Raw genomic sequence first — 24,968 nt, forward strand, 5'->3', positions numbered from 1 at the left:
GGCCTGACCTCCCTCGTCCCAAGCCTCCCCCAAGGACGGCTGTGGAATGAATAGAGGCACACGCCCTGTCCAGAGGTCCACGGCCAAACCACAGGGCCTGGGGAAGCAGCCCAGGCCATCTGGGAAGCCAGCTAGCCTCCTCTCCTCCGCTGGCCCTACGGGGTCCACTCAGGGTTCCCCAGGCCCGTCTGTGAGCTGGGGGGCTGCAGGCGTTCCTTCGCCCAAGGTTTGGGAAAGACAGAGGTCCCCGCCCCCCAGCTTGGGGTCTGGCGAGGGGGCCAAAGTATCTCTACAAAGGTCATCCGAGACCCAAACGTCTTCCCGCGGCCTTGCCTTTATTAGTCTGACCTGTGCCGGCCCCATCCACAGTGGGGCTGCGTGGTGTGGGTGTCTCTGTAAGCAGCCTGGGCCCTCCAGGGACTGCCTGCACCTCAGTCACCGTGTGGCTTCCTGCCTGTGTCTGCCGGAGCCTTGTCCTCCCTATCCCCTGAGCGTCTGCCACCCCTGCTCCCCACGGGGCCGGGCTCGCTGGAGCACACACACGTGGTGCAGCTTTGTGGGAGCTGCCTGGGCCCTGGGCTGGCCCCCATCCCGGCAGAGAAGCAGGGCTCCTCCTGGTGCATGGAAGACAGTTCTGGAAGCCCCACGAAGGGAGCAGGGGACTCACCCCCTTTTCAAGGGCCTGTGCGAGGCCCATCCCCGGGGGCCTGGAAGAGTGGGAGACCAGGACCAGAGCTCAGTCCTACTCAAAGAGTAAGGACAGAAGCAGGAGGATTCTGCCTGGTTCTCAGCCAGCAGCATGCCTTCCTCTCCAGACCTAGAGAGTGAGGGGCTCTCGGGGAAACCAAGCCAGGAGAGGGAGCTTCTGCACAGGTGAGGGAGGGTGCTGATCGGAGACCCCTCCCACCCCTGCTTCTGGCACCGATTTCAGGGCTGGGAACTCTCAGGAGGCTTTCCCGTGTGAAGAACTGAGAGGTCAAGGCAGGAAGAGCTTGCTTTCTGGATCCACCCCCCGACCCTTCCTGGGATCTGGGAAACAGACCATTCTGCTAACCTTGACCTCAGGGACCCTGCCGCTCTGGCATGCATGCTCTATGCCTTCCCTATTGCGCCTGAGGCAGACAGTACTAATCAATCCCCACACTGTCCCCAGTTCCAGGCACACCTTACAACTCTCCAAGGCTGCTCTGGGCAGCCTGCCAGTCAGGGATAGGAACCCAGGGTAAAACTCCCTGCCTCCCTGCTTTGACACGGGCCTTATCGAGTGTTTCCTAAGCACCTTCTCAGAAGCTCTCAAGGGCTACAGGCGTGGGCCCTGAGCCTAAGGGGTTACGGGTGGCTTTTTTAGGGTGTGGGTGGACTCGAGACCATCCTTTGGTCAGTGACCACAGAATGGGTCTTCTAGGTCCTCTTTCCACCCTCTCAGTTTGCATCTCTTTGGGGGGAGATGGTTCGCAGGCTTCGACTGAGGGCAGGGGGACCCCAAGTTCTGGCCAGGGTCCGCTGGCCTCCGGATGGGCTGAGGCCCTGCCCCCGGCCCCTCAGTAGATCCCCTTCATCCTCTTGCTGTCGGGATCGAAGGGAGACTTGAGGTGAGCCTGGGCCGGGTAGGTCACCCCCATCCTCTCCAGGGCGTACTCGCCACTCTTCACGAAGTCCAGCGAGACCTAGCGGCAGAAAAGGAGGGGCCTTGGTCACTCGTTACCCAGTGGGTGCTGGGCTCACGCTACCTGCCTCTTGGGACGGGGCCGGCCGTCTCGGCCTCCCGCCCCTCCCGCGGGCAAACCCGCCGCTGTGCTGAGGGTCTTCCCTGAGCCGGGGAACTGCCCCGAGCGGGTAGATTCTGTGTCCCTGCGTCCGCGAGTTGGACTTGAGCGCCTGGAGTCCAGCAGAGCCGAGGTGTGGCAGTCAGTGAGATTTCTCCTGCGGGGCAGCACCCCTCCACCCTGGAACTGCAGGTGCCCGGGAACCGGAGCACAGCCTGGACGCGCAGGGCAGGGACACGCAGAGGCGGAGCGGGCCGGCCCAGCGCGGGCTCCTGTTCTCCTCGTGCAGAGAATACGCCCAGGGCCGGGCCTCACGGAGGGGTTCTGCTCAGCTTGTTAAACGACCTCTCTCGGCAGCTCAGGGTAGGATGGAAAACGTACCCCAAACGGATGAGGCTTTTTACGTGACCGCAGTGTTGGGATGAGGTGGCTTCTAGACCAGGCTTCTGAGCCGTGGTGGGCACTGGCCGGGCTCAAAGCTCCACGCTGCCCCCGCTGGGCCCAGAGGCCGGTGGCAGAGACCACTGGTGCCTTCAGGCGTCGGAAGGACTGGCGTGCCCGGAGCTGGGGCGTAGTCCTTACTAATAAACACCCCGGAGGCCACCAATTCTGCCCCCACGTCCAGAGCCTTTCCTTTCAAGGGCAGTTTTCCTATTTTACGAAGGAGTCTTGTTTGTCCCTCTGCGGTGCTGGTAAATGTTTAACAAACAGCTCTCGAGGGAGGGGAAGGGGTTGGGGGCTGGGGGAGGCCTGACTGTGGCATTTGCCCATTTCCATGGTATAAACACACTGGACATCCCTGACGGCGGGGTTGGGAAGAGGCGGACACAGTCGGCTCTCACAAGCCAGCCTGAGCCGGCCCTGGCCCTGCACTGGTCAAACCCCAGGTACCCCGGGCCACCTGTCTGGGTAGGTTATAAGTGTTCCTTCCTCGGTCACGTTAATTAGAAACCCAACCTGACCAAGCAGAAAAAGCAAGAATTATTGCTCTTTGAAAGAAGAGGTGACTAGGCCCTTGCGTGGGGCAAATGGACACAGAGCTTCAGCTGGGGCCCAGGGCTCCATATCTGGGGTGTCAGAGAGTCCTTTGTCACTGCAAAACGTCATCACCAGCCATGGCAACCCCTGCATCACAACTGTGCTTATTAAGGCTCCACTCAGAGCAGAGATCGGTAGACAGCCCTGTGAGGCAGGTAGGTGGGAATAATCTGTCCCCGTTTTCCAGATGAGGAAACCGAGGCTCAGAGAGACGCCCTTGTCCAAGGTCGCCAGGCCAGTCCGGGGCAGAGCGCCAAAGCTACTGAGGCCGAGCCTGTGTCCTGAGCCTCCCAGCCCACTGCGGACGCAGCCTCCTCAGACGGCACCGCGGCCCGGCCCCTTCCCCTTTGGGTCTGCCGTCAGGCCTGGCCCGCCCCTGCACCTCTGCCAGGGCTGGTCTGACTCACTCCTCCTGCCCCCTCCATGCTGCTGCTTCCAAGTGCCTCCTCCAACCTGGAGGCTCAGTGCGGGGAGGTGGGGGGCCGTAGCCCAGAGACTGTCGGGGCAGGGGAGGCCGGAAGGCCCAGCTGGATAGGCATCCCTGCCCCGACGTCACAGCCTCCTGGGGCCTCTTTCTCCGCCGTCAGGGGGAAGCAAGCAGCTGAAGCCATTAACGGTGCCACCGGTGACAATGGGCTCCCCCGCACCACTCGTGTCACACCGCCCAGCCAGCCTGGCATGAGCTTCACTCCAGGGCCCCCTAAGGGTCCTCACTCCCCTGCCAGCACGGACGGCGGCATCCGTGCTCGGTGGGGGATTATCTGGGTTTACAAATGATTGTCTGGGCAAAATGTTTAGATTTTCTCCACCCAGAACAAGCTGCCCCTTCCGTCTCATTGCCAAGTTTCCCAAATGCGCGTGTGTGCGTGTGTGTCCGCGTGCACGTGTGCCAGTTCGCATGCGCACACGCGGCTACACGCGTGTGTACGCTGATGTGTGTGCACACAACCGTTTGCACGCACGCCGCGGGGTCTCCAGCTCCAGGGAGCAGCGGGCGTTGGCCCGGCCCAGGGCCTCTTCCTGACCAGGAGAAGCTTGGAGCTTCCAGAATCAGATTCTCTCGGAGAGAAAATAGAGAAAGAGCTCCGACCCTGCCCAGGGACACAGCCCCGTCAGTCGGTCACCTCACCGTGCCCTGGTCCCCGCACGGCCAGCACGCTCAAGGTCGGGGGCAGGGGTGCTGGTGCGGAGCCTGGGGGGACCCGGGGCTCCCGGCGGCAGTGCCGGAGAGCGGGACTCACCGGCCCGCCGCTGGGGTCCCGGATGTAGCCGTAGGCCAGGGTCTTGTCCACGGTGAACCCAAAGTCGGCCCTCCGGACGTGGCCCACCAGCTGGCCGTTTCTCCAGATGGCCTCCAGGCCGAGCATGGGCACTTTCCTGGAAGAAGCAATAGACGGCTGGGAGCCCAGAGCCCCCGGGGGGGGGAAACGCCTGCGCTTTGCCTGGTCGGGGAGAGCGGGGCCGCGCCCGCCAGACCACGGGCTCCACGCCGCAGGGCTGGCCCGCTATGAGCCCCCGCGCCCGGCCCCCGGCCCCCGGCCCCCGGGGATGCCGCGGCACAGGCTCCGAGCAAATAAATGAATGAACGGAGAACACCAAAACCGGGATCTGACTTTCGTGTCTCTAGGGACAGGCCCCACAGATGTGGAAGAGGCCCATCCTGAGATCTCTTTTCCATTTGACTTCTGATCAGTTTAATGCCGTCATACGACTTGCTTGACTCGGATGGGTCTCCTTTTCCTACAGCGCGCTGCATCATCTATTACAAGTGCTTTTCTGTGTTACACATAAGGTACGACGCTCGCTGTAAAAGCGTTGAAAGTTCAAAACAGGAAACAAAGAGATTAAACTACAGTCACAGAAACGCCGGCACCGGATCGCCTGGCGCAGATCTTGGCAGACGCGCCCTTGTTGTGCGTCGCGCCCGCGAGGGCTGTGCCGGGCCCTGGGGAGGCGGCGAGCGCTGCGTGGCCCCGTGGGTCCCCGGGGCGGGCGCTGAGGACCATGACTGGCGGCGAGTGGGGCACAGCCGGGCCTGGTTACGGTAACTGGAACTGGGTGAGCCCTACACTGAGGAAAAGAGCCTGCACAGGGTCCGGGGTGCCGCCCAGTTCAGAGACCAGGAGGAAAAGGTCTGGGCCGCACGGGTCCGGTGGACGAGGGTGGGACGGAAGGAGGCTTTGTAAGCACGCTCTGGTCTCCTTTGGTCTCACCCAGTCCTACTGGGGCGCCGCGTCCATGGGAGGGAACAGCCTCAGCGAGGCCCCAGCCGGCGCCCGGGCCGCGTCTCTCCTCAGGCCCGGGACCGGCCAGGCCCCGGCACTGGGTGGGTTCTGCAGCCCGGCAGGGAGCCCCCGAGCGGGGCGAGCCAGGCTGTGGCCGGTGCTGCCTGAAGTTGCGGGCGCTTCCTGGAGGACCGGGCGGCAGGCCTCGGAGGACCCCTGCTCTGTCTGCACCCCAAACCAGAGCTGAGCTGCTCCCCGGGAGATGGACAAGGAATCAGGCGGAGAGGCGGCCTGATGGGAACCCAGGGAGAAGCCGTGGGACGATGGCAATCCCCAGCTCTGCTCTCTCTCCGCCCCCCTCCCCTGGGCGCTCTCGCCACTTGCTTTGGAGGTTCCGTATCTGGGAGAAGTGACACCCTTGAACGGCTGGCCGTCAGCTCCAAATCAACGGAGCCCAGAGATGCCCGCCGCCCTGGAGACGGTCGCTACTCAGACTCCGTGTCACACCTTCGATGTCTTCCAGTGCCAGCGCCCGGGACCCAGGGACAAGGTGGGCTCAGCTCCGAGCACGTAAGGGTGACGCGCTCCAAAGCCGCCCCGGGGGAGGTGGGGGAGAAGGGATCAGGCCCCTCCACGGGGCTCTCCTTCCACCTCTGCCACGTGCCCGGGCGAGAGCCCCTCTGGCCCTGGGCCCCCACGGTCTCCATCTGTAAGTGGGCTGGTGGCCCCAGCCTGGCCCTTCCCTCCACCGTTGCCCGCCCCCCCGGGCTGTGGGGAGGCTCCAACGAGGGTACGGTGGGACGTGGCAGCACCGTGACGGCAGGCGGCTCGAGGCCCGCGGTCTGCAGCCTCCCACAGAGCTGGCTTGGGTTGGCAGGGCCCTGCACTTTTAAAATCTGTGTTTAGAGGAATTCCCTAGCCGTCCGGTGGTAAGGACTCTGTGCGTTCACTGCCGAGGGCGTGGGTTCAATCCCTGGTCGGAGAACTTAGACACTGCCAGCCGCGTGGCGTGGCCAAAATAAAATCGAATAAAATCTGCGTCTGATGAGCGCTGCCCTCTTTTACTCCCTGCTGACCGGCCCCGGCCCCGGGCCTGGTCTGCACCCGGCCCGGCCCCGGCGGGGTCTGAGTTGGCAGCGTGGGCTTCGGAGGCAGGCCCGGCATGGACCCAGCCTCCGCCCCTGTAACGGGGCTGCGGTGGGAGTTCTGGGCGAGGGTGCCCGGCCCGTGGGGAGCGTCCCGCCAGGCGGCTCGAGAGGGGGAACCCAGAAGTCTGCTTGTCTGCGGCAGTCGCTTCTGGCAGCCCTGGCCCCGGGGTTACTCACGCGTCCACGGTGAAGCCCACCAGGCGCCGGCAGAGGCCCTCGGTCCGCTGCTTCTCCAGGGCCTCGCGCCCCAGGAAGGGGATGGCGGACTTGAGCTTGCAGGCGAAGGCCAGACCCGCCTCCAGGGGGCTGTCGTCGGACCGCAGGTCAGCGTGCCAGTGCCGGTAGCCTGGGCGGGGAGACGACGGGGTCGGCGCCAGCACGGGCAGACACACGCCCTCCGCGGGACGCACGTGGGCGCCCGCCCCGGCCCACGTGCCCGCCCGCCCGCCCTAGAAACTCCGTGACCTGGGCCTCCCGGGGCGGGGGGCGTCCTCGATCGTAGCAGGTCCCCTGGACGAGCCCCCATCGGCACTGCGGCACCTGGGCCGTCGGGCTGGGGGCCCTGGGGAGGGGGCTGTGAAGGGGCAGCGCTGAGGGCCCCTTCCCGCTCCGATGTTCTCCAGCTCTCTCCGGGAAACTTGGCGCTACGTCCAAATCCAGCTCTGGCCCCCGCCCGCCCCTACCTGGGAGATCAGCCCTCCCCCCGAGAGCGCTGGTGTCAAGAGATGCCAGCACCGTCCCCGGGCCTGCACGGAGCACCCGGTTTGTGGGCAGCACAGGGGGTTTGGGGAGACGGCAAAGGTTGGGGGAAGGGGCAGCACAGTGGGGCTGGAAGGGGCCAGAGGCGGGGGTGACAGCCTCTCTGCCTCCAGTGAACTTGGCTCAGGCAGCCCACCGGGGTGTCCAGACCCTGCACACACCTTTCTCGATGCTCAGGGAGTCGATGGCCCGGTACCCGGCATTGAGGAGGCCGTGCTTGGCCCCTGCTGCCATCACAGCCCGGTACACGGGCAGGCAGGACGGCCTCGGGATGTGCAGCTCCCAGCCCAGCTCCCCAACGAAGGACAGCCTCATGGCCCGGACCTGGGGGACAAGTCACAGCTCAGACGTGGGCCAGGGTCAGACGACTGAGGTCAAGGTCCAGCCACCACTTACTGGGGGACACTTCCGACCGTCACCGTTATTAGCCGGCCCTGGGCCCAGGCCACTGGCCTCTGGCCCCAAGAAATGGGGTGTCCTGAGGAGAGACCTCAGGAGCACTCTGGAAATGTTTTTTTTTAAAAATAAGTTTATTGATTGATTTGGCTGCGTTGGGTCTTCGTTGCTGCGCGCGGGCTTTCTCTAGTTGTGGCGAGCGGGGGCCACTCTTCGTTGCGGTGCGCGGGCTTCTCATCACGGTGCCTTCTCTTGTTGCGGAGCACGGGCTCTAGGCGCGCGGGCTTCAGTAGTTGTGGCTCACGGGCTCAGTAGTTGTGGCTCACGGGCTTAGTTGCTCCGCGGCATGTGGGATCTTCCCGGACCAGGGCTCGAACCCGTGTCCGCTGCGTTGACAGGCAGATTCTTAACCACTGCGCCACCAGGGAAGCCCTGGAAATCTTTAAAAGGAAGGGGTGTCGTCGTTGGGGGCGGGAGAAAGCGGACATGTGGTTCCCAGGCCGCAGCTCTTCTCCTGAGTGACTGTAGGAGTGCCCTGGGGCCTCTGTAACCAATGACTACAAACCCGGAGGCTTAAAACCGCTGAAGTGTGCTCCCTCCCAGTTCTGGACGCCCGAAGGCCAAAAGCAAGGTGTGGGCGGGGCCGCGCTCCCTCTGGAGGCCCCGGGGGAGGGTCCCTCCTGCCTCTTCCGGCTCCTGGAGGCCCCAGGCGCTCCTGGCTGCGTCACCCCGACCTCTGGCTCACTCTCCTCTGTGTCTGTGTCTCCTCGTCTCCATCAGGACACTTGCCGTTGCGGTGAGCCCCACGCTAAGCCAGGAAGGTCTCATCCTGAGGTCCTTTGCCTTAATCACAACTGCAGAGACCCAATTTCCAAGGTCCCATTCCCAGGTCCGGGGTGGGAACATGGATGTCTCTTTTGGGGGCCGCCATTCGATCACCGCAGGGACTCGGGCAAGCCTCTTGGCCTCCCTTTGGCCTCTATCTCCTTGTCTGTAAGTGGGGTCAGGGGCCTCGCTTTGTCTGTCTTCGGAAGCTCTGGTGTGGGCCCACCAGGAAGAATGGTGAGTCAGCCGCACGGCTCGTGGGTCGCGGCGGACGCGCTCGGCGGGTTCAGAGGCGTCGAGAGGGGAACAGCCGGGCGTCGGGCGAGTATTCTGATCGCCCCCTGGTCCGCTGGGCCTCGGTCAGGTGCTGGGATCTGAAGACAGCCACAGGCTCCGCCGCCCAGGCCTCGAGTCTTAGAAGGACTTAGCCAGAAGCCCAAGACAGCTTTCCGGCTACCAGGCCCCGGGTGGGCACATGCCGGGGAGGAAGGACGCTGCTGGCAGGGGCGGAGCAGAATCTTGAGCAGAGTTTGCCGTCTCGGACGCGCCTTCCAGGCAAGCGGCAGCTGCAGCAGATTTGGGAGGGCGGGAGCAGGAGGGAAAGACCGGCTGGTGGGGCTGCAGGGGCCTTGTCATCCGGCTGCGGACATTTGACTGTGAAAGCCACTGTCGGGGGGTTGGGTCCCGCAGGCCAGGAAAGGGACCACGGGCCCCCAAGCCCCAGGGAAGTGACAGCGCTGTTTATGCAGTGTCCACGGGCAAAGCTCTTCACGTACGTCGGACGCTCCTCAGCCCACGCGGTGGCGGGGACCGCTGGGAAAAATGTCCAGGGGGTGATGCTGGCGCGGGTATACACGGCACTGACAAGGGGACGGCTGCTCTCTGGGCACGTGTGCCCCTCGCCACCGTGTACCGGGGCCTGCAGCCACACGGAGGCCACAACCAGGACCGGGGGATGCCTGGCCGGGTCGCCTGGCTCTCCCCGCGCGGCTGGTTTGGTGGCGCGTCACTTACACGCCCAGCACCCGGCGGCTGCTTCCGGCCTTCGGGCAAATACTTGAACCCTCAGCGTCCCCAAGTGCAAGGCCCAAGCCTGGCACTGTCCAGCTCACAAAAGGGACAGGGGGGGTGCAGCAAGTCACAGAGCTCACGGAGACGGAGGACCTGACTCCATTGGTGCTCTGAGCCCAAAAGGGCTGCCCGGTGCAGCTCCTGCCAGGACAACATCTGAGCAGGAGAGTGCGGGCCACTATGCTGACCACGGAACCAGCGCCTTGTAAGTCTGACCGTTCAATCACACCGCCACCGACGGGCTGGATTCGGGAAGCTTCTGAAACAGCACAAATTTGCTCCGAGTTGCCACTTGCCCGGGCCTCTCCAAAAACTCAAAATTGACACAGAAAATGTACTGTTGACATTTCCCTGCTCCCCTGCCTTGTCAACGGGCTTCTAATTTTAGACAGCCCACGGAGGAGCTCAGGGCTCAAAGCCAATCTCATTTTGAACAGGAAAAAGTCGTTTCTAAAGCTCACCCATTCACGGCCCCAGGATCGCCGGTCTTATCAGACATACAGCCCCCCCCAGCTAAGTCAGGCTCTTGAATGAATTCATGGGCGGGATGGAGCTACCCCCAGCCCCTTCCCCAGCTCCCAGGAGCCCGGTGAGGCCAGGAGGCTGGCTGGCCTGCATCATACCCCGGCACACAGACGGGCTGAATTAATACTTCCTGAGTGCAGGGGGCAAACAGGCACAGACGGGCAGACCTCTGCTTTCTGGCAAAGTGAGGGGAAGGGTTTGGGGATTCCTAGGTGACTTGCTGAGTTGCCAGCATCATTGGCTCTTGAGACATCTTGTGCTTTTTTCTCCACTGAAACAGTGGAGTTGGGGGAGGTCTCATTTCTTCTGAGAGAGGACCCTTACTGAAGGGAAAGGCCAAAAATAAAGACGTCTGGAACATGGGCTCAGGGTCAGCCAGACCCACGGGCTGGCCTCTCCCAGCCTCAGGGCCCCCATCCGATAAATGGGGTGAGCATCCAGTCCATGGGAAGCCGGTGCCTGGTACACAGTCGTCTGACAGTCAGCGTGGGCTTGCATGGACTTTAGAAAGCAAGCCCCCAACTGAGGCAAACTGCCCTTCAAACAGCCCCACACTGCTCTGGGAACCATGGGCAGTGGACGGGGCCATGGAATTGTGGAAGGTCATCAAGAAGGGCCTTAAACCAGGTTTTGTTTAAACCCTTTTCAGACCCCAAAGACTCCCCCGATACTGTTAGAATCCACAAACCAAGTCAGCAAGGTCGCAGGATATAAAATCAACATGCAAGACTGGCTGCCTTTCTATACCCTAACAATAGACAACCTGAACAGGGAATTAGAAAAATATCTGTTTACAATCACATCAAAAGAAATAAAATCCCTAGGAAGAAACCTAACTACGGTGGTGAAAGACTTGCACGCTGAGAACTATAAAACATTGCCTAAAGAAATGAAAGTTCTTTCATTACACAAATAAATAGAAAGACATCTCGTGTCCTCAAGATATCAACGCTATTCAAAGGATCTACAGATTCAATACAATCTCTATCAAAATCCCCGTGGCATTTTTTTGCAGAAATAGAAAAATTCACCCTAACAGTCATATGGGTGACCTCAAATAGCCAAACAATCTTGGAAAAGAACAAGGCTGAAGGACTCACTTCCCGATTTCAAAAGTTACTACAAAGCTACCACATCAAAACAGCATGGTACCGCATAAAATCAGACAAACAAATCAACGGAATAGAAAAGAGAGCCCAGAAATAAACCCTCATGTAAATGCCCAGTGACCCTTAACAAGGGATCCAAGACTGTTCCGTGGGGAAAGGACAGTCTCTTCAACAAATAGTGATGGAAAAACTGAACTTTATCTTATACCATATATAAACATTAACTCAAACTGGATTAAAGACGTACATGTGAGACCTCAGACTGTAAAACCCCTAGAAGAAAACACAGAGGAAAACTTCGTGACATCGGACTTGGCAGTGATTTCTCAAATATGACACCAAAAGCACAGGCAACAAAAAGCAAAAATAATTAAATGGGACTCCAGCAAATGTAAAAATTTCTGTGCATCATCAAAAGACACAGCCAACAGTGAGAAGGCAACCTACAGAATGGGAGAAAACATTTACAATTCATGTATCTGATAAAGGGTTATTATCCAGACTATATAAAGAACTCAACAAAAACAAAATCACCTGATTAAGAAATGCATTAAGAACGTGAATAGATATTTCACGAGAAATGATATACAAATGGCCAACAAGCATATGAAAAGATGGGCAACATCACTAAACATTAGAGAAATGTAAATGAAACCCACAATGAAATATGATTTCAAACCCATTAGCATGGCTCCTATTTAAAAGAAAACACAGAAAATAATCAGTGTTGGCGAGAATGTGAAGGAATTGGAACCCTTGGGCACAGTTGGGGGGAATGTAAAATAGTGTAACTGTTAGGAAAAACAGTATGGTGATTCCTCAAAAAATTAAAAATAGAACTACCATATGTCCAGCAAAATCCCACTTCTGGGTACATATGCAAAAGAACTGAAGGGTAGAGAAGGAGCTGGTCTGGTCATGTGTGTCCCAGGCAACAAGCATCCTGTTATCAGCAGACAAACTCAGCTCTGCAAATAAACGCTGGGACAGGACCTTGTGTGAGGCCCTGCTGGGAGCAATGCCCTTTTCTGCTTGGCCCACAGCTGGGGTGACCACTCAGGAATCAACAGGGCTTGGCCAGTGCCCATCTTTGCAGTGGCCAGTGTGCTTCTGGCCGGCTGGCCCACAAAGGAAGAAATTGCTTCTACAGCCAGCAAGGGCCACCTGTCAGCTGGGCCCCCTGGGAGGCTCAGACTCCTGGGCTGTGGAACGGAGACCCTAGAGGACCCCTGAGTGAGAAGAGATCCCGCTGCGCTGGGGAGGCAGACCTGCCAAGCCCCCAACACCTGGGTGAACGTCATTACTTCTATCCAGTGCTTCTCTATTCCAAAGTGGCTCAAGGACCCTCTCCTTTTGGAAGGTTCTGGGTTTCAGACCCTTGCACCGGGACATGTGGGGCCCTGTGGAAAGTTCTGCGGGGTGCTATGGGTCCCCGGGGGTGAGAGGATTCTGCTCTCTTTCCCATCACCTGTTTCGTTCAGGCCACTAGGGTGGCAATGGGATGGTCAGCAGGGCGCGGTGTGGGGGAGTTTTCCCATCTTGAGGCCAAGCAGCGTCCCCACCAGCCTGGGCTGCAGCAGGCTTAAGGCTTATCTGCCCCGTGAGGACAAGCTTGGAGTCCGGAACACGAGTCACGAGGTGCCTCTGAGCCCCAGCCTGGGGGGCTCTGCACACGGTGCGTGGTCAGTAATGTCTGTGGTCCCACACAGGGTCAGCTGCCCAGCAAGATGAAGCTTCTAGCTACCCATTCCACAAACACCTGTGCTCAAACGTCCCACGGGGCCCTGGCACGCCCCCCAGGCTCTGGACCCTCCATAGCACTGAGGACGCTGCCTGGTCCTCCCGGCACTCACACCTGATGCAGGGCAGGTGAGGGCCAGCCACCCGCCAGAGCGGGCACCACGCTGTCTGAGAGCTTGGGCTGGGGTGCCGCACACCTACTAGGTTTAAATATGAGTCACAAACGTTGCATCCCTGGCGACCGACGTCCCTCTGAGTCTGCTTCTTCAAATCCTGGCTGATAATAGAGCTCATAGGGCCCACGGGAGCAGTCAACAAAACTGTCACTATAGAGCCCCAGGCAGGAGGCTGGCTACGCGGAGAGGTGGGTGCCGCTGGCACACCCATTTTACAGGTTAGGAAACTGGGGCTCAGGGAGGTCAAGCCACTTGCCCAAGGCCCAGGGATGTCCTAGAAAATGTTCAAAAGTCAACTCTTGCGGGGCAGGGGCTTCTTCTGTAGCATTTACCACTTTCTGTGGCAGAAATACTCCTACTACAGCTGACTTCAAGCTACCAATGGTTTAACCACCCCTTGCTAATTTTCCTACAGATTTAACCCTCAGCTCTCACGAGCTGGTGTGAGCACCTCCCAAGACGCTCGGAGGACTCACAGCTAGTAAGTCAGAGCAAGGAGTCACCACCAGAAGGTCCTCCCTCCCTGCCCTAGGCTGACTCACTGGAATATTTCTGGGGGGAGGGAATATGTTCAGGTTGCAGCAAAATGGATTTGGGGGCTTTGGTTCTACGTTTGTGCATCCGTGAACTTCCTGCCAGCTCTCCGTGGGGAGGACTGAAATCAGGGTGGTGCTAGGTGCCCACCCCAGCTTGGATCAAAGGCCACACGAGTGCCCCAGGCAGGAGAGCCCACGTCACCCCTGTGGGATGTCTGGCCGCAGGCAACATCAGAACAAGCCTGGAGTAGCCTCTCTGGGCAGACACGGCAGGAAGGCTTGAGCAGATGTGGCCACAGACACGGGCCCAAGCTCTCTCAAATCACGTCAGCTCGTGGTGATTTTACCTGTTTCCGGGGAGTCTGGGTGTGTACCAGCACCCCCGACTCATGGGGCACATCGTCCAAACACCCCTTAAATAAGTGAGAATATCAGGGTCTCCCGAGGCAGGGTATAGGCAGGGATCAGAGTATGTGCAGCCCCCTGCAGGGGCCGAGAGCCCTGAATCCACAGGAGAGGGAAGAAGCCAGTTGGCAGTAGGTTGAAAGGGTCTTCATTTTTCAAATCCTCTGGACACCCCAAGACACCCTTGATTCCAAAAACAGCCTGCAGTGGGGGTGTGCAACCTCTCCTAGGAGGCTGGTCCAGAGGGCTAGTTTACGGTGGTGCTGGTAGTTCTGGTGAGGGACCACCTTCACCAGACCACTGGTGATGGTGGAGGTGAAGGTAATGGCGGTAGTAAAGATAGTGGTTGGTGAGGACGATGTTTGTGGTAGCAAGGTTGATGGCAGTATGGTGGTGGTGGAAGCGGTGGTGGTGGCAGTGATGATGGTGGTGGTGATGGTGGTGATATTGGTGGTGGTGGTGGTGGTGATTATGATGGTGATGGTGGTGGTGGTGATGGTGATGGTGGTGGTGATGGTGGAGGTGGTGATGGTGATAATGATGGTGATGGTGACGGTGGCGATGGTGGTGGTGATGGTGATGGTGATAATGATGGTGGTGGTGATGGTGGTGGTGGTGATGGTGGTGATGGTGATAATGATGGTGGTGGTGATGGTGGTGGTGGTGGTGATGGTGATAATGGTGGTGGTGGTGGTGGTGGTGATGGTGGTGGTGGTGGTGATGGTGATAATGATGGTGGTGGTGATGGTGGTGGTGGTGGTGGTGGTGATGGTGGTGGTGGTGACAGTGGCGATGGTGGTGGTGATGGTGATGGTGATAATGATGGTGGTGGTGATGGTGGTGGTGATGGTGATGGTGATAATGATGGTGGTGATGGTGTTGATGGTGATAATGATGGTGATGGTGGTGGTGGTGATGGTGGTGATGGTGGTGGTGGTGGTGATGGTGTTGATGGTGTTGATGGTGATAATGATGGTGATGGTGTTGATGGTGATGGTGTTGATGGTGATAATGATGGTGGTGATGGTGATGGGGGGATGGTGACTGGAAACCAATTTTCAAAGATTCTGAATAAATAAAAGGTGTGATGCTCAAACCACACGTCACAAACTTGGCTGTCTCAGAGGATCAAAAACAGAGCCACAGATTCCAAGCAGGTGGTAAACACTATGGACCACCCCCAGAAAGACCCCGTCTGCCCCTACAGACAACGGCAGGGGCTGCACGATCAGAACATCCTTGCCGAGAAGGGGTGGGGTTCTGCCCTGGAGGAGCTTCCAGAATCTCTGAAGCACGCGCTCCCGGGAGTCCCTCTAAGCCACCCAACCCCATTCCAGCCACACCTTGTCCTTATACTTTCAGGGCAAGAAGCTGTCACTGCCCCCAACGGGACACCCCTGGATAGTGGCATCGGCCACCATGTCTCTCAGCTACACACCACCCCTGGCTCTCTAGGACAGAGGTGAATTTGCACAAGTTGTGCAAAGCGACTTCTTAGGCGACGGCTAAAACCCAGCTGGCAAACACAGGCTCCGTGAAGGTATGGGCATCCCGCCTCTGTCTGCACAACGCGTGGGGGTGGGAGAATGTTCCATCCCAGACTGACTGAATCTGAATGGTGCCACAGCAAGGACACACACAGTCAGGAAAAGAAATTCAATTTCCTCTGGACCTGCCATTAATTTTCAGAAAAAAATCGCTTTATCACCTTGCCTAGAGATGAGATCCTAGCCCAGCACCTGCTGCTTTCCAGAAGGGGCCCCCGTCCTTGGCTGAGTCAGGGAGACACCGCGTCTCCCCTGGGAACCAGGCCAGGAGCAGGCTTTCACTGGGAACCTCTCTGGCCTTGAGGACATCCGGTCAGCTGGCTGCCAAGGGGACAGCTCCCGCCCCCTGTTCTTCCTCTAGGAATGCAAGGATCTTGCAAGCCTGGGGCTGGTCCAAGCGTCACAGAATTATTGCAAAACAACGGCACTGCTCCGCAGAGGACACTGCCCGGCCGGTGGCACTGCTCAGCCACGGTCGCCCACCCACGCGTTTGCCGTGAGTGTGGGTCCCTGTGGGCGGCGGCGGGGTCCTGCTCACCCACCCTCAGGCGGGATCTGTGGTTCTGGGCTCTGACCCTCGTCATTCGGCATATCCCTCGTGACCCGGAGGCCTTCCCGATGACTCAGACACACATATTCCTCTCCTGCATCTGGTTGGCTGGCGTCCAATGATCTCCCATAAAGACTTGGCCCCGAGCTCCGGGCCCAGCATCCCAACAGTGATGGAACTGGTGTCAACACATGCTGATATTGTTTAGGAGAACATGAAATTCCCCCTGGATCCCGAGAGCATGCAGGATATCTGGACAGACTTTCAGGACGGGCCAGAAAAGAGTCTGGTCGTTGTGTAAACTCTGTGCCACAGACGGGGAAACTGAGACCCACAGAGGTGGTTCCACAGAGGCCGGGGCAGGACCAGAAGCCAGGCCTGCTGCCCCCCGCTCTGCTGGGCACTGCGGTGATGGTGCTCCCGGCCCCCCGGGTCCCGGGCTGACCCGGGTCCCACCTCCCCGCCTGCCTGTGAGGCCACCTTGGGTGGGGGCCAGGGCAGTGGCCAGCCCCAGCTCCCACGGCCCAAGTCCTGCTGGCAGCTGACTTCCCCATCCCTTTTGCTGGCCGGTGGATGCGAAGGCCTTTGTGCCCCTGGCTTGGACTGTCTGGGGACTTGTGGCTTGGGTCACTGTGAGGTCAGCAAAAACCGTAACATTGACACCAAGGAGCCAGAGCCTAGCCTTTGGGGCCCTCAGGAGAAGGCGCGGTCGCCAAGGCAGGGCTGGATTCCTCCTGCAGACGTCTTCCTGGGGCCCTCTTCACTCCCATGTCAGCTGCTGAGCAGTGGCGGCTCCTCTCACCACCCAGGCCCTCGCTCCAACGCAGGCTGGGCTAGGGCAGCAGCGCCCTTCCTGCCCCCCAAGCTCAGCTGGGCTGTGAGCCTGCGGAGGGCCAGGCCCGTGTCTTCCATCCCAGAGCCCTGATCTGAGCCGACATGTCCAGAATTAATTCTAGGGAGAGTGTTGGGGAGCTCAGCATTGGGGTAGAACCTTGGGTTTAGAAGGGATGCTAGAACTCGGCCGGGCATCCACATTGGCCGAATATGAGCCGATGGGCCAAACCCCTCAGGGAGCGACTGGCCTTGGAAAGCTCTGCGCTTCTCCCCGACCCTGCCCCAAAGGCCTATGGGACAGAAAATACCAAATGACTGCTGAACGGCCAGGCAGGCCGGGACCACGGCCCTGGTACACCTCTGTCTCTGGGTTCTGGTTCTGAGGAACGCGTCATAGGTCAATAATCAGAGTCATAAAAGGCCCCACCATCGAGGGAAGCCCATCACAGGGCTGTTCCAAGGAGAAAAACCAGCCCAACCAAATGTCCTGCTTATGGAGAGGATGACACGACATCCAAAGTGCTTCTCAGACAGTATTTCAAGGAACAGGAAAACTATCACAACTCAGTAAGAGAATAAAGCCAAATGTGCAAACTAGGTATATGGGATGGTGCTTCTGTTTTAAAATTTACAGGCAGGAGATTAGGGAAAGAAGATGGAAGGAAATACAGTGTCAACCTTGGCTTTCTCTCTGCTGGAATTAGAGGGGTTTTTGTTTGTTCTTACTTTACTAATATTCCCTGTTTATAGTGAAGCAGCCCATCAACTCTTCAGCCAGACTCTGTGGCAGGTGAGAAAGGGAAGTCTCAGAGAGGTCAAGGGTCACGCCCGAAGGGGTCATGTCAGTGGGGAGGTCTGCACCCGGGCCCTGCGCACTGCGTACCGTGGTTGGAAACCGAGAAACGAGCAATACGGTGCTTTTGACCAAACCAGTAAGCCAGTTCCGGAGGAGGCGGTGGAGAGAAGCAGCCTGTGTATGTCCTGCACCCCACGTCTCCCACCCCGTGGCCCCTGACCTGTGCCTGTTACTCCATGCAGGAGTTCATCCTGGAGTCTGGCCTCTGCTTCCACCGGCCAGAGCCCTGGCCCAGCCCGGCTCCTGGAGGCCAACGTGCAGCCAGACGGCCGTGGGCCAGGCCTGGGCTGGGGCGGCAGCCAGGGCCGGGAAGGGTCAGCCCCCACTGCAGCCCATTGTCCAAGACTAAGGCCCAGGTGCCTCGCTGGAGAGACCCTTGGCTGGCAGGGGCAGCGTTCGCCACTGGTCTCTCCCACACGAACCCCGGAACCACACACAGGCTGAGCCAACGCCAAGCTCCCAGCTCCCCCTCCCACTTTACAAGTCAGAACCCCGCCCCAGATGGGGCTGGGTGCTGCACGGACCCCACGGGGGCCGAGAGGGCCAGAGCTGCAGTCGGGGCAGGCCAGAGGCCACTGTGGCCTGGGGTGGAGCTGTGCCATTCTCTCAAAACGCACGCCCTCTCTGGTCCCGGCAGGCGGCTTTGTACCAATCAGGCAGGAAGCAAGCTAGACAGAGACATCCCCAGTTTCCTGCCCCCCAGCACAGCCTCCAGAGAGGGAAGGCAGACCAGAGCCGGGCCAGCGCTCCTCGGCTCTGCAGAGCTGCTTTTATCTGGTTTCTCCTGGCAGCCTCCTTTCTGATGTCATTGAAACATTGTTTACTTGCTAACGGGACCTAGATTCCTCCGACCTCCAGCCCCTCTGCAGGCCAGGATCACAAACATCCCTTAGCACTTTCCCCCCCAAACCCCCCAGATGAACAAGAAGGAAGTAGAAGAGGGGGAAGTGCCCCCGAATCCGGCTGTCTGTCCACCCACCCCCTCCTTAAGGCCACCTCCGAGTTACTGACACATATTCATGTGCTTTTTATGTTTCATTAGCTGGGGGGCCTTGAGCAGTCCATCTAACTTCTCTGGGCTCAATTCAGGGAAACATCCGTCCTGGGGGTAACATTTCCTACATCTGCTGTAAGACCTTGCTCAATGCACCTGGCTGTGACTGACACCTGCTCAGGGGGCAGTCAGAGAGCAGCACCTCCTCCCCTGCCCCACCCCTCTCCCCTGCCATGGCAGTTCTGCCTCTGGGGACGCATGGTCACGTCTGGACACATGTCTGGTTGTCACATCTGGGGGGGCCCCTGGCGTCAGGTGGGTGAAGGCCAGGGACGCTGGTCCGCGCTGCAACGCCCGGGCTGCGCCCCCTGCCCCGTCAGAATATCTGTTCCACAATGTCATCGATAGCGCTGAGGCTGAGAAGCCCATGCTAGAACCTTCCACGCTGTCGTGAGTATGGAGTGGGACAGTACTCGCGAGTCAGGTGCTTTGAATAGTGCCTGGTGCCTTGCGAGCCCTCGGCTGACAGCGGCTGAGCTTACTTTGACCTTGAGGTTACTCCTGACCCTTTTGCCCTCGGGAAGTCAGGGTGGGGACTGCGCTGCCCATTTTCCAAAGAGCACACCACGCGCCAGGAGTAGGGCCTGCCCAGAGCTGGACCCGGGACCCCGGCCCCAGCATCTCTGAGGACACTGAGTCCGCAGCAGCCCTGATACTGTCCACAGTCTCAGAAGCTTCCGGTCCTGGGACCCGGCCTGCTGGAGCTGGGGGACGGGCAGGGGGCGCTCCCCGGGGCCTGGCGGTGCACCCCGAGCGGCCCCTCCCCTCTCCCGCGATGTGGGGTGCTGGGAAGGGGGGACACCCCAGAGGACCGGCCGCCTCCTCAGGACACGCAGGCCTCTGGAGCAGCGTGATTGCTTGGCTGCCCCCAGAGCTGTCATCTCCAAGGAGGCGCAGGGAATGCCCCGCTCTGGGAGGGCGTGCACTTGCCTCTGAGGACGGGACGCTGGGGGAGCCTTCACAGGTGGCAGGTCCCCGGCAGAAGCTTGGGGCTGCGCCCCTCAGCGCGCGCCAGACACTGGGTGGGGCACGGGTGATACCCGGCTTTGACCCCCGTTCCTCATCTGAGGCCCTAACAGCCCGTGGGCAGGACACGTGGTCCCCACTTCACAGGAGGGAACCAGGGTCCAGGGAGGTAGGTCCACAGACGTCCCCGAGGGCACACGACTCCCAAGCCCCAGGTTTGTTCCCTTGCGGCTGCTGCCCCCCTACAGCCCAGGGGACAGCGGCCAGGTGGTACCTACCAGGTGCCCGGCGGCTCTCACCAGCTGGTGAGTGAAGAGCGGGAAGGCCTCATTGCTCAGGTCTGCATCGAGCACTTCCTGGAGGATGGCCCGGCTGTGAGCGAGAACAAGGTCGGTCGGTCAGTCGGTCAACAAACACCTGCCCAGCCCTCCTGGGTGCGTGGCCCGGGCTGGAGAGGCACTGGGCACACGGCAGTGAGCAGGACGAGGCCCCGTCCTCACGGGGCAGACCGCCAACAAACACGCTATTAATAAAACACACCAAGAGGGAGACGCCCCCCAAATCCAGTCAGATAAGAAAGGCACCTTCATCAGGAACAGTGACAGGAACAGCCAAGCCGTGCGCAGAGACTCAGAGATGAGCGCTCACAAGCTCTCCTTTCTCAGATGCGGGAACCGAGGCCTGGGGCAGTTATCTAACCAGCTAACGCCCCCTCATGCCACAGGCCCCCGAGGGCAGAGCCCGCCCTCCTCACCTCCCCTGCCCTGCCGGGTCTGGCAGTCTGGCTCTCATGCTGGATGGGTTACCTGAGACCTCTCGGTGCCCATGGAAACCTTCAATTCCTGGGCGCCGTGCCCCTTGCCTCCCTCCAGGACTTAGCTGACTCTTGCTCCCCTGCACGTTTCCACCGGGTGCCCCGGCCCCAGTTTAAACTTTTGTTATCCTTCAGGTCTTGGTGCATCTGTCACCTCCTACAAGAAGCCCTCCCTGATTCCCTGAGTCTGGGTCAGGTTCCCGCCGCCCCCCCCACCCCACACTGCCCCCGGTCTGAGCTTACAGCCCTGATACGTCTCCTGCCAGGGTACCTCTCACACTGGTTGTATTGATACTTGCCCCCACTGACCCAGGAGCTCCGTGCCAACAGGGCCCCTATGCCCGGCACAGAGAGGGCGACCGGTAAACGGGGCTGATTGAAAATGGACTGGCTTTGCACTGCAGGGCAGCTCCCCTTTGTCAGGAGACAGCCCCACCATTGCTGCCTCGCAGGGGCCCCAGCCAGTGCCCGGAAACGCTTCTGACACGAATCCCCAGCCCCGCGGTGCCCGGAGCTGCCCGCCCACGCCTGCCCGAGGTGCCCAGCATGCTGCAGTGTGTCAAGATCCTTATGTAACATCCCAGCAGCCACGTGGTGCCAGCCCCCGGAGAATCCACACCCAGTCCTTAAGAAGCCCATCCTCTCTGCAGCCCTGGGCGGATGGGGCCAGGGCTGCTCCTGGTCTTCCCAGCACGGGAAGGAGAAAGAAGGCTGGAGCTGCCACCCGGGGCCAGGGTGGCCTTAGCAGCACCCGGGGTACCCCAGCCTGGGCACCAAGCACGGGCCGGGGTGCAGGAGGCTGTCCCTCTGCCAAGGGGCAGCAGGTAGCACTGGAGGGTACCGGCTCCAGTCAGAGACCAGGTTCAGGTCCTGCTTCCTTCACTCACTCCCACCCCAACCTCGCCTCGGTGCCCTCGTCCGCTCCACGAGGACAGCGATGCCACCTCACGGGGCCCTTGTGAGTGGGGCAGCCGCCAGAAAGCACAGGCCGGGCACCGTGGCATTAATGGCTACAATGGCGATCACCGTCCCCCGCCGTGTCTCCCCCAGTCACGTGTGGCCTCTTGAGCTTGTTAATTAAGGTAAAAAATTCTGTCTCACTGCCACATTTCAAGGCCTCAGTGGCCACATACAGCTTAGTGGCTACTGTACCGGACCACCAATTATGGAATGTTTCCAGAAAGTTCTATTGGGGTCAGCAGGTCATACAGCATCTCCCGTGGTCCAGCTGCCACGCTGAATGCTTTCCACGTAACAACTCAGAAAGGTTAGCCCTTATCAGCGGTGCTGGTAACATTATTATTCATACAAGAAACTTTGGGTTATTTTTGAAAGAGCGAGGACGATTTGGGGGAGAAAGTTAAGAAGTTACCAGGAGGAGGAGAGCTTGTCTTCCTGCCCTGGCAGCCGTCACTTGCCACCCTCCTTGAGCAGCTTCTAATGAGGCTGCAAGAGGCTGGCCTGTCCTCCCGGGGCCACACCTTGATCTGTCTGTCTGGTATTCCTCCCTCCCCTGCCCACTCACCCCCCCTCCACACCGCCACCACCAAACCAAAAATAGCCCACTCCCTGTCCGAGGTCGCAGTGGCGATGAAGCTGAGGCTTCCGAGGATGGCCTTGAGCTCAGAAGACCAGGACGCCCACCCCCGTTCAGCCCAGAGGTGCGGAGGTCGGGCTCACCTCGGGAGAGGAACCCCACACACTGGACCCATTGACCACCTGGACACGGCTCATCACTCCCTGCTCAGAATCCCTGCTTCACCTGGCCCCTGAGGCTCCTCGCACCTGCCGGCCTCCTACCCCCCGGCCCAGAATCAGAGACCCCGTTAAGGCCCTTGTTCTGCTCAGTTCCCTCTCCTGGAGGAGCAGCCTCTGCACCTGTAGGCTCTCGCCTCCATTGCCCTCTGAGCACGTCTCCTATGGCCCTGGCCTCACTGTCTTTTTTCCTCCTGCCACAGGGCCTTTGCACCTGCCGCCTCCTCTGCCGAAACACTGTCCCTTCAGAGAGCTCCAAGCCTTGACCCCTCATTTTCCGCAGAGACCCCTCCAAGGGCCCCCTAATAAATACTGGTTTTCATGAGAAGCCTGAAGGCCAACACTTGATGGTGAAGGTACACAACCAGCCGTGATTCAGAGAGCGCGTACCACGTGTCTGCCGTGTGCCTCTGTGCGAGATGGTGCACACGCAGAGCCGGCTACGACTCCGCCCGGGAGGGGAGGTCCGCCAGTCCGGGACCCAGCTGGGGTGCTGCAGGCTTGGTCAGCTCCAAAGAACCAGGGAAAATGGACCCAGTGGCGGCGTCTGAGCGCACTGGCTGGGGACCCTGGCGCGACCCTGGGCTGACAGGCATGTCCCGCGGACACGGCCGTGCTTCACCGAAGCGTTAGCTTTGGGATAAACCTGGCTGGAGGCGCAGCGTCCTCTCTTCTTCACCAATAAGAATAAAAAGACTTCTAGGCACCTCAGAGGGCAACGACCAGGATGGGAGGAGATGCTGGCGCATCCCAGGCGCCTGACTGGTCGATGTTAACACGCTGTGCTTCCCCTCTCATCCCCGACCCCCCGGTCCCCTCTCCGAAGCGCAGCCAGAGGGATCTTCCCAACGTGCACAGCTGCTCAGGTGCCCCCTTGCCTAAGACCGTCCTGTGGCCACACGCACAAGCTAGAACCCGAGGGCTTTCCAGGAGCTGATTCCTCACGGGTGGGAACACAGCTCCGTAAACGCTCACAGGATGAATTCAGGAGTGAACGCTCGTCTGTAGACCTGGTCGTTGGAGGTGTTTAGGGAGGAGCAGGCAACCTCTCGGTGTAGAGCGTTATTCTGAGCCCAGGTAGCACGTGGAACCCCAGTCTGGCTCTGCCCACCTAGAGATGGCGTACATGACCCTTCGTCTGTATCCGCTGTCCAGAGACACACCCTCGTTGGCCCTTCCGTGACCACTGAATCCTCACCTACTGATTCACAGTCAGGTTCGGTCTGAGGCTTTTACTAAGGGCTTTTCTGTATTCTAGCGCTTCGGAAAGCATCTTTCTGGCGCGGCCTCTCTGAGGTCGCCGGCACGTTGAGCTCACTGACCACCATGTCCCATTCTGAGGCCGCACGTGGGTCTGCCCCGGGCCCCAGATAGAGGGACGAGGGCCCAGGGCCCGGGTGCGCCCAGGTGCGTGGCTCCCCGTCCTCTCCTCACCTGGCTGGGCCCTGGACGCTGATCAGGCCCAGGTCCTCGGTGCTGTCGACAAGCTGGCACCGGAACTTCCAGTCCTGCAGCACCGTGCTGATGTGGGACCAGTTGTGCTGGGCCACGGCCCCGCCCACGGCCAGGTAGTAGCCGTCCCCTGGAGGAGAAGCACGGGGACTCAGCGCGGGACTGCGGGACGGAGGAGACAATGGGGGCAGAGGGCGTGGCCCGAGGCCTCGTGGAGAAAACAGACGTTCTTTCCTTGAAAGCGAACGACAAAGGCCCAAGCAATGGGGACACTCCCGAGGGGCCCTGGGTTCTCACCACCCGCGGGACGAAATGTGGGGAGGAGGGGCTGGGTGCGGGACCCCCTGCGGGCTGCACGTGCCAAGGGAGCGTTTTCTGGGGGAGTCTGAGGCCTTCCTCCCACTTCTCAAACGGTTTGTGATCCAGGAAAGCGTGAGAGCTCCCAACGCCGTCGCGCCGCGGGGAGACTGTGAGTCCCGCCCCAGCCACCAGTGCTGGGTGAGCTTGGACGAGTCTCTTTCCTCCTCTGAGCCTCAACGTCCTCACCGGTTCCCGTCTCTCTTCATCTTCCCGTGGCCCCCCGGTCTCTAGGGGCCCTGCCGTGGCCTTACGGGGGCTGGTGCTGAGCCCGGGCTTTACAGGCAATAATACACCGTTGATCGTTCTGAGGAGGCTGACACCGGCTACCACCCTCGGGTTTCGGAAGAGGAGACTGAGGTTCAGAGAGGTCACGCGGCGGGAGAAGTTTGGCCCCCGTCCAGCTCCGAGCCCACGGCCTGTGGAGCGTCCACTGGGCCGCACTGCCACCCGGCTACTGCCGAGTGGAGGGGAGCCCACCTTGGCCCAGCGTCCTGGGACAGCCACTGCCCCGGGGGGCTGTGACCTCAGACAGCTGTGTGGCCCTGGACCCCTCGGGCAGCCTGCCTGAGCCTCCGAAACGTCATCTGCAATTTGGGGTGAACGCACCTCATCCGCAGGGATGCTGTGAGATCCAGCCACTGTGTGTGCCCTGGGCGGGCAGGCTCTCACTGACTACTCCCCCCATGACCTGGTGGAGGTGGCAGGCCTGGAAGGGGCTTCGTTCCTCTCCATTTTCTATGCGCCTTTCTCCCCAGCCGGTTCCCTCCCTCCCTCCCTTCCTTCCAGCAGGGCTCCCCCAGCTCAGAGTGATGGTACCCAGTCAATCCCTGACCTCCAGCCTCAGTTTCTACATCTGTACAATGGGCATGAGGCCAGAACCCCCCTCACAAGGCTGCTGGGGGGACGGAAGGAGCTGTGGCGGCACCAGGAGCCCAGCGTGGGGCTCAGGAACCAGGAACCGGGATGGTTACGCCCTGGGACACTCATCTCCCTCCCCGGGGGTCCGGTCCTGCCCAAGGGCTGCTTCTCTCAGCTTTCAGCGCCATTCACTCTGGGCTCCT

The 24,968-nt window shown here is 60.1% G+C and overlaps 1 protein-coding gene across 6 annotated transcripts in view; it reads right to left on the reverse strand.

Moving 5' to 3' along the window:
• Positions 1-316: 316 nt before the first annotated feature.
• The window catches only part of SARDH (sarcosine dehydrogenase), a 64,918-nt gene continuing 40,266 nt past the window's right edge, over positions 317-24,968 (reverse strand). For 5 of the 6 annotated variants that reach the window (XM_067040297.1, XM_067040294.1, XM_059073294.2 and 2 more), the window contains exons 18-23: positions 23,530-23,677; positions 19,805-19,898; positions 7,098-7,260; positions 6,355-6,523; positions 4,046-4,181; positions 317-1,667 (exon numbers count right to left, since the gene is read on the reverse strand). In XM_067040297.1, coding sequence (XP_066896398.1) covers positions 1,542-1,667; positions 4,046-4,181; positions 6,355-6,523; positions 7,098-7,260; positions 19,805-19,898; positions 23,530-23,677 — 836 coding nt within the window. In that variant the 3' untranslated portion in view covers positions 317-1,541. The remainder of the gene's footprint in view (positions 1,668-4,045; positions 4,182-6,354; positions 6,524-7,097; positions 7,261-19,804; positions 19,899-23,529; positions 23,678-24,968) is intronic. The other variant, XM_067040298.1, reaches the window with a different exon arrangement.

The sequence above is a fragment of the Kogia breviceps genome, chromosome 8, assembly GCF_026419965.1.
Source record: "Kogia breviceps isolate mKogBre1 chromosome 8, mKogBre1 haplotype 1, whole genome shotgun sequence".
NCBI classification, from domain to species: domain Eukaryota; kingdom Metazoa; phylum Chordata; class Mammalia; order Artiodactyla; family Physeteridae; genus Kogia; species Kogia breviceps.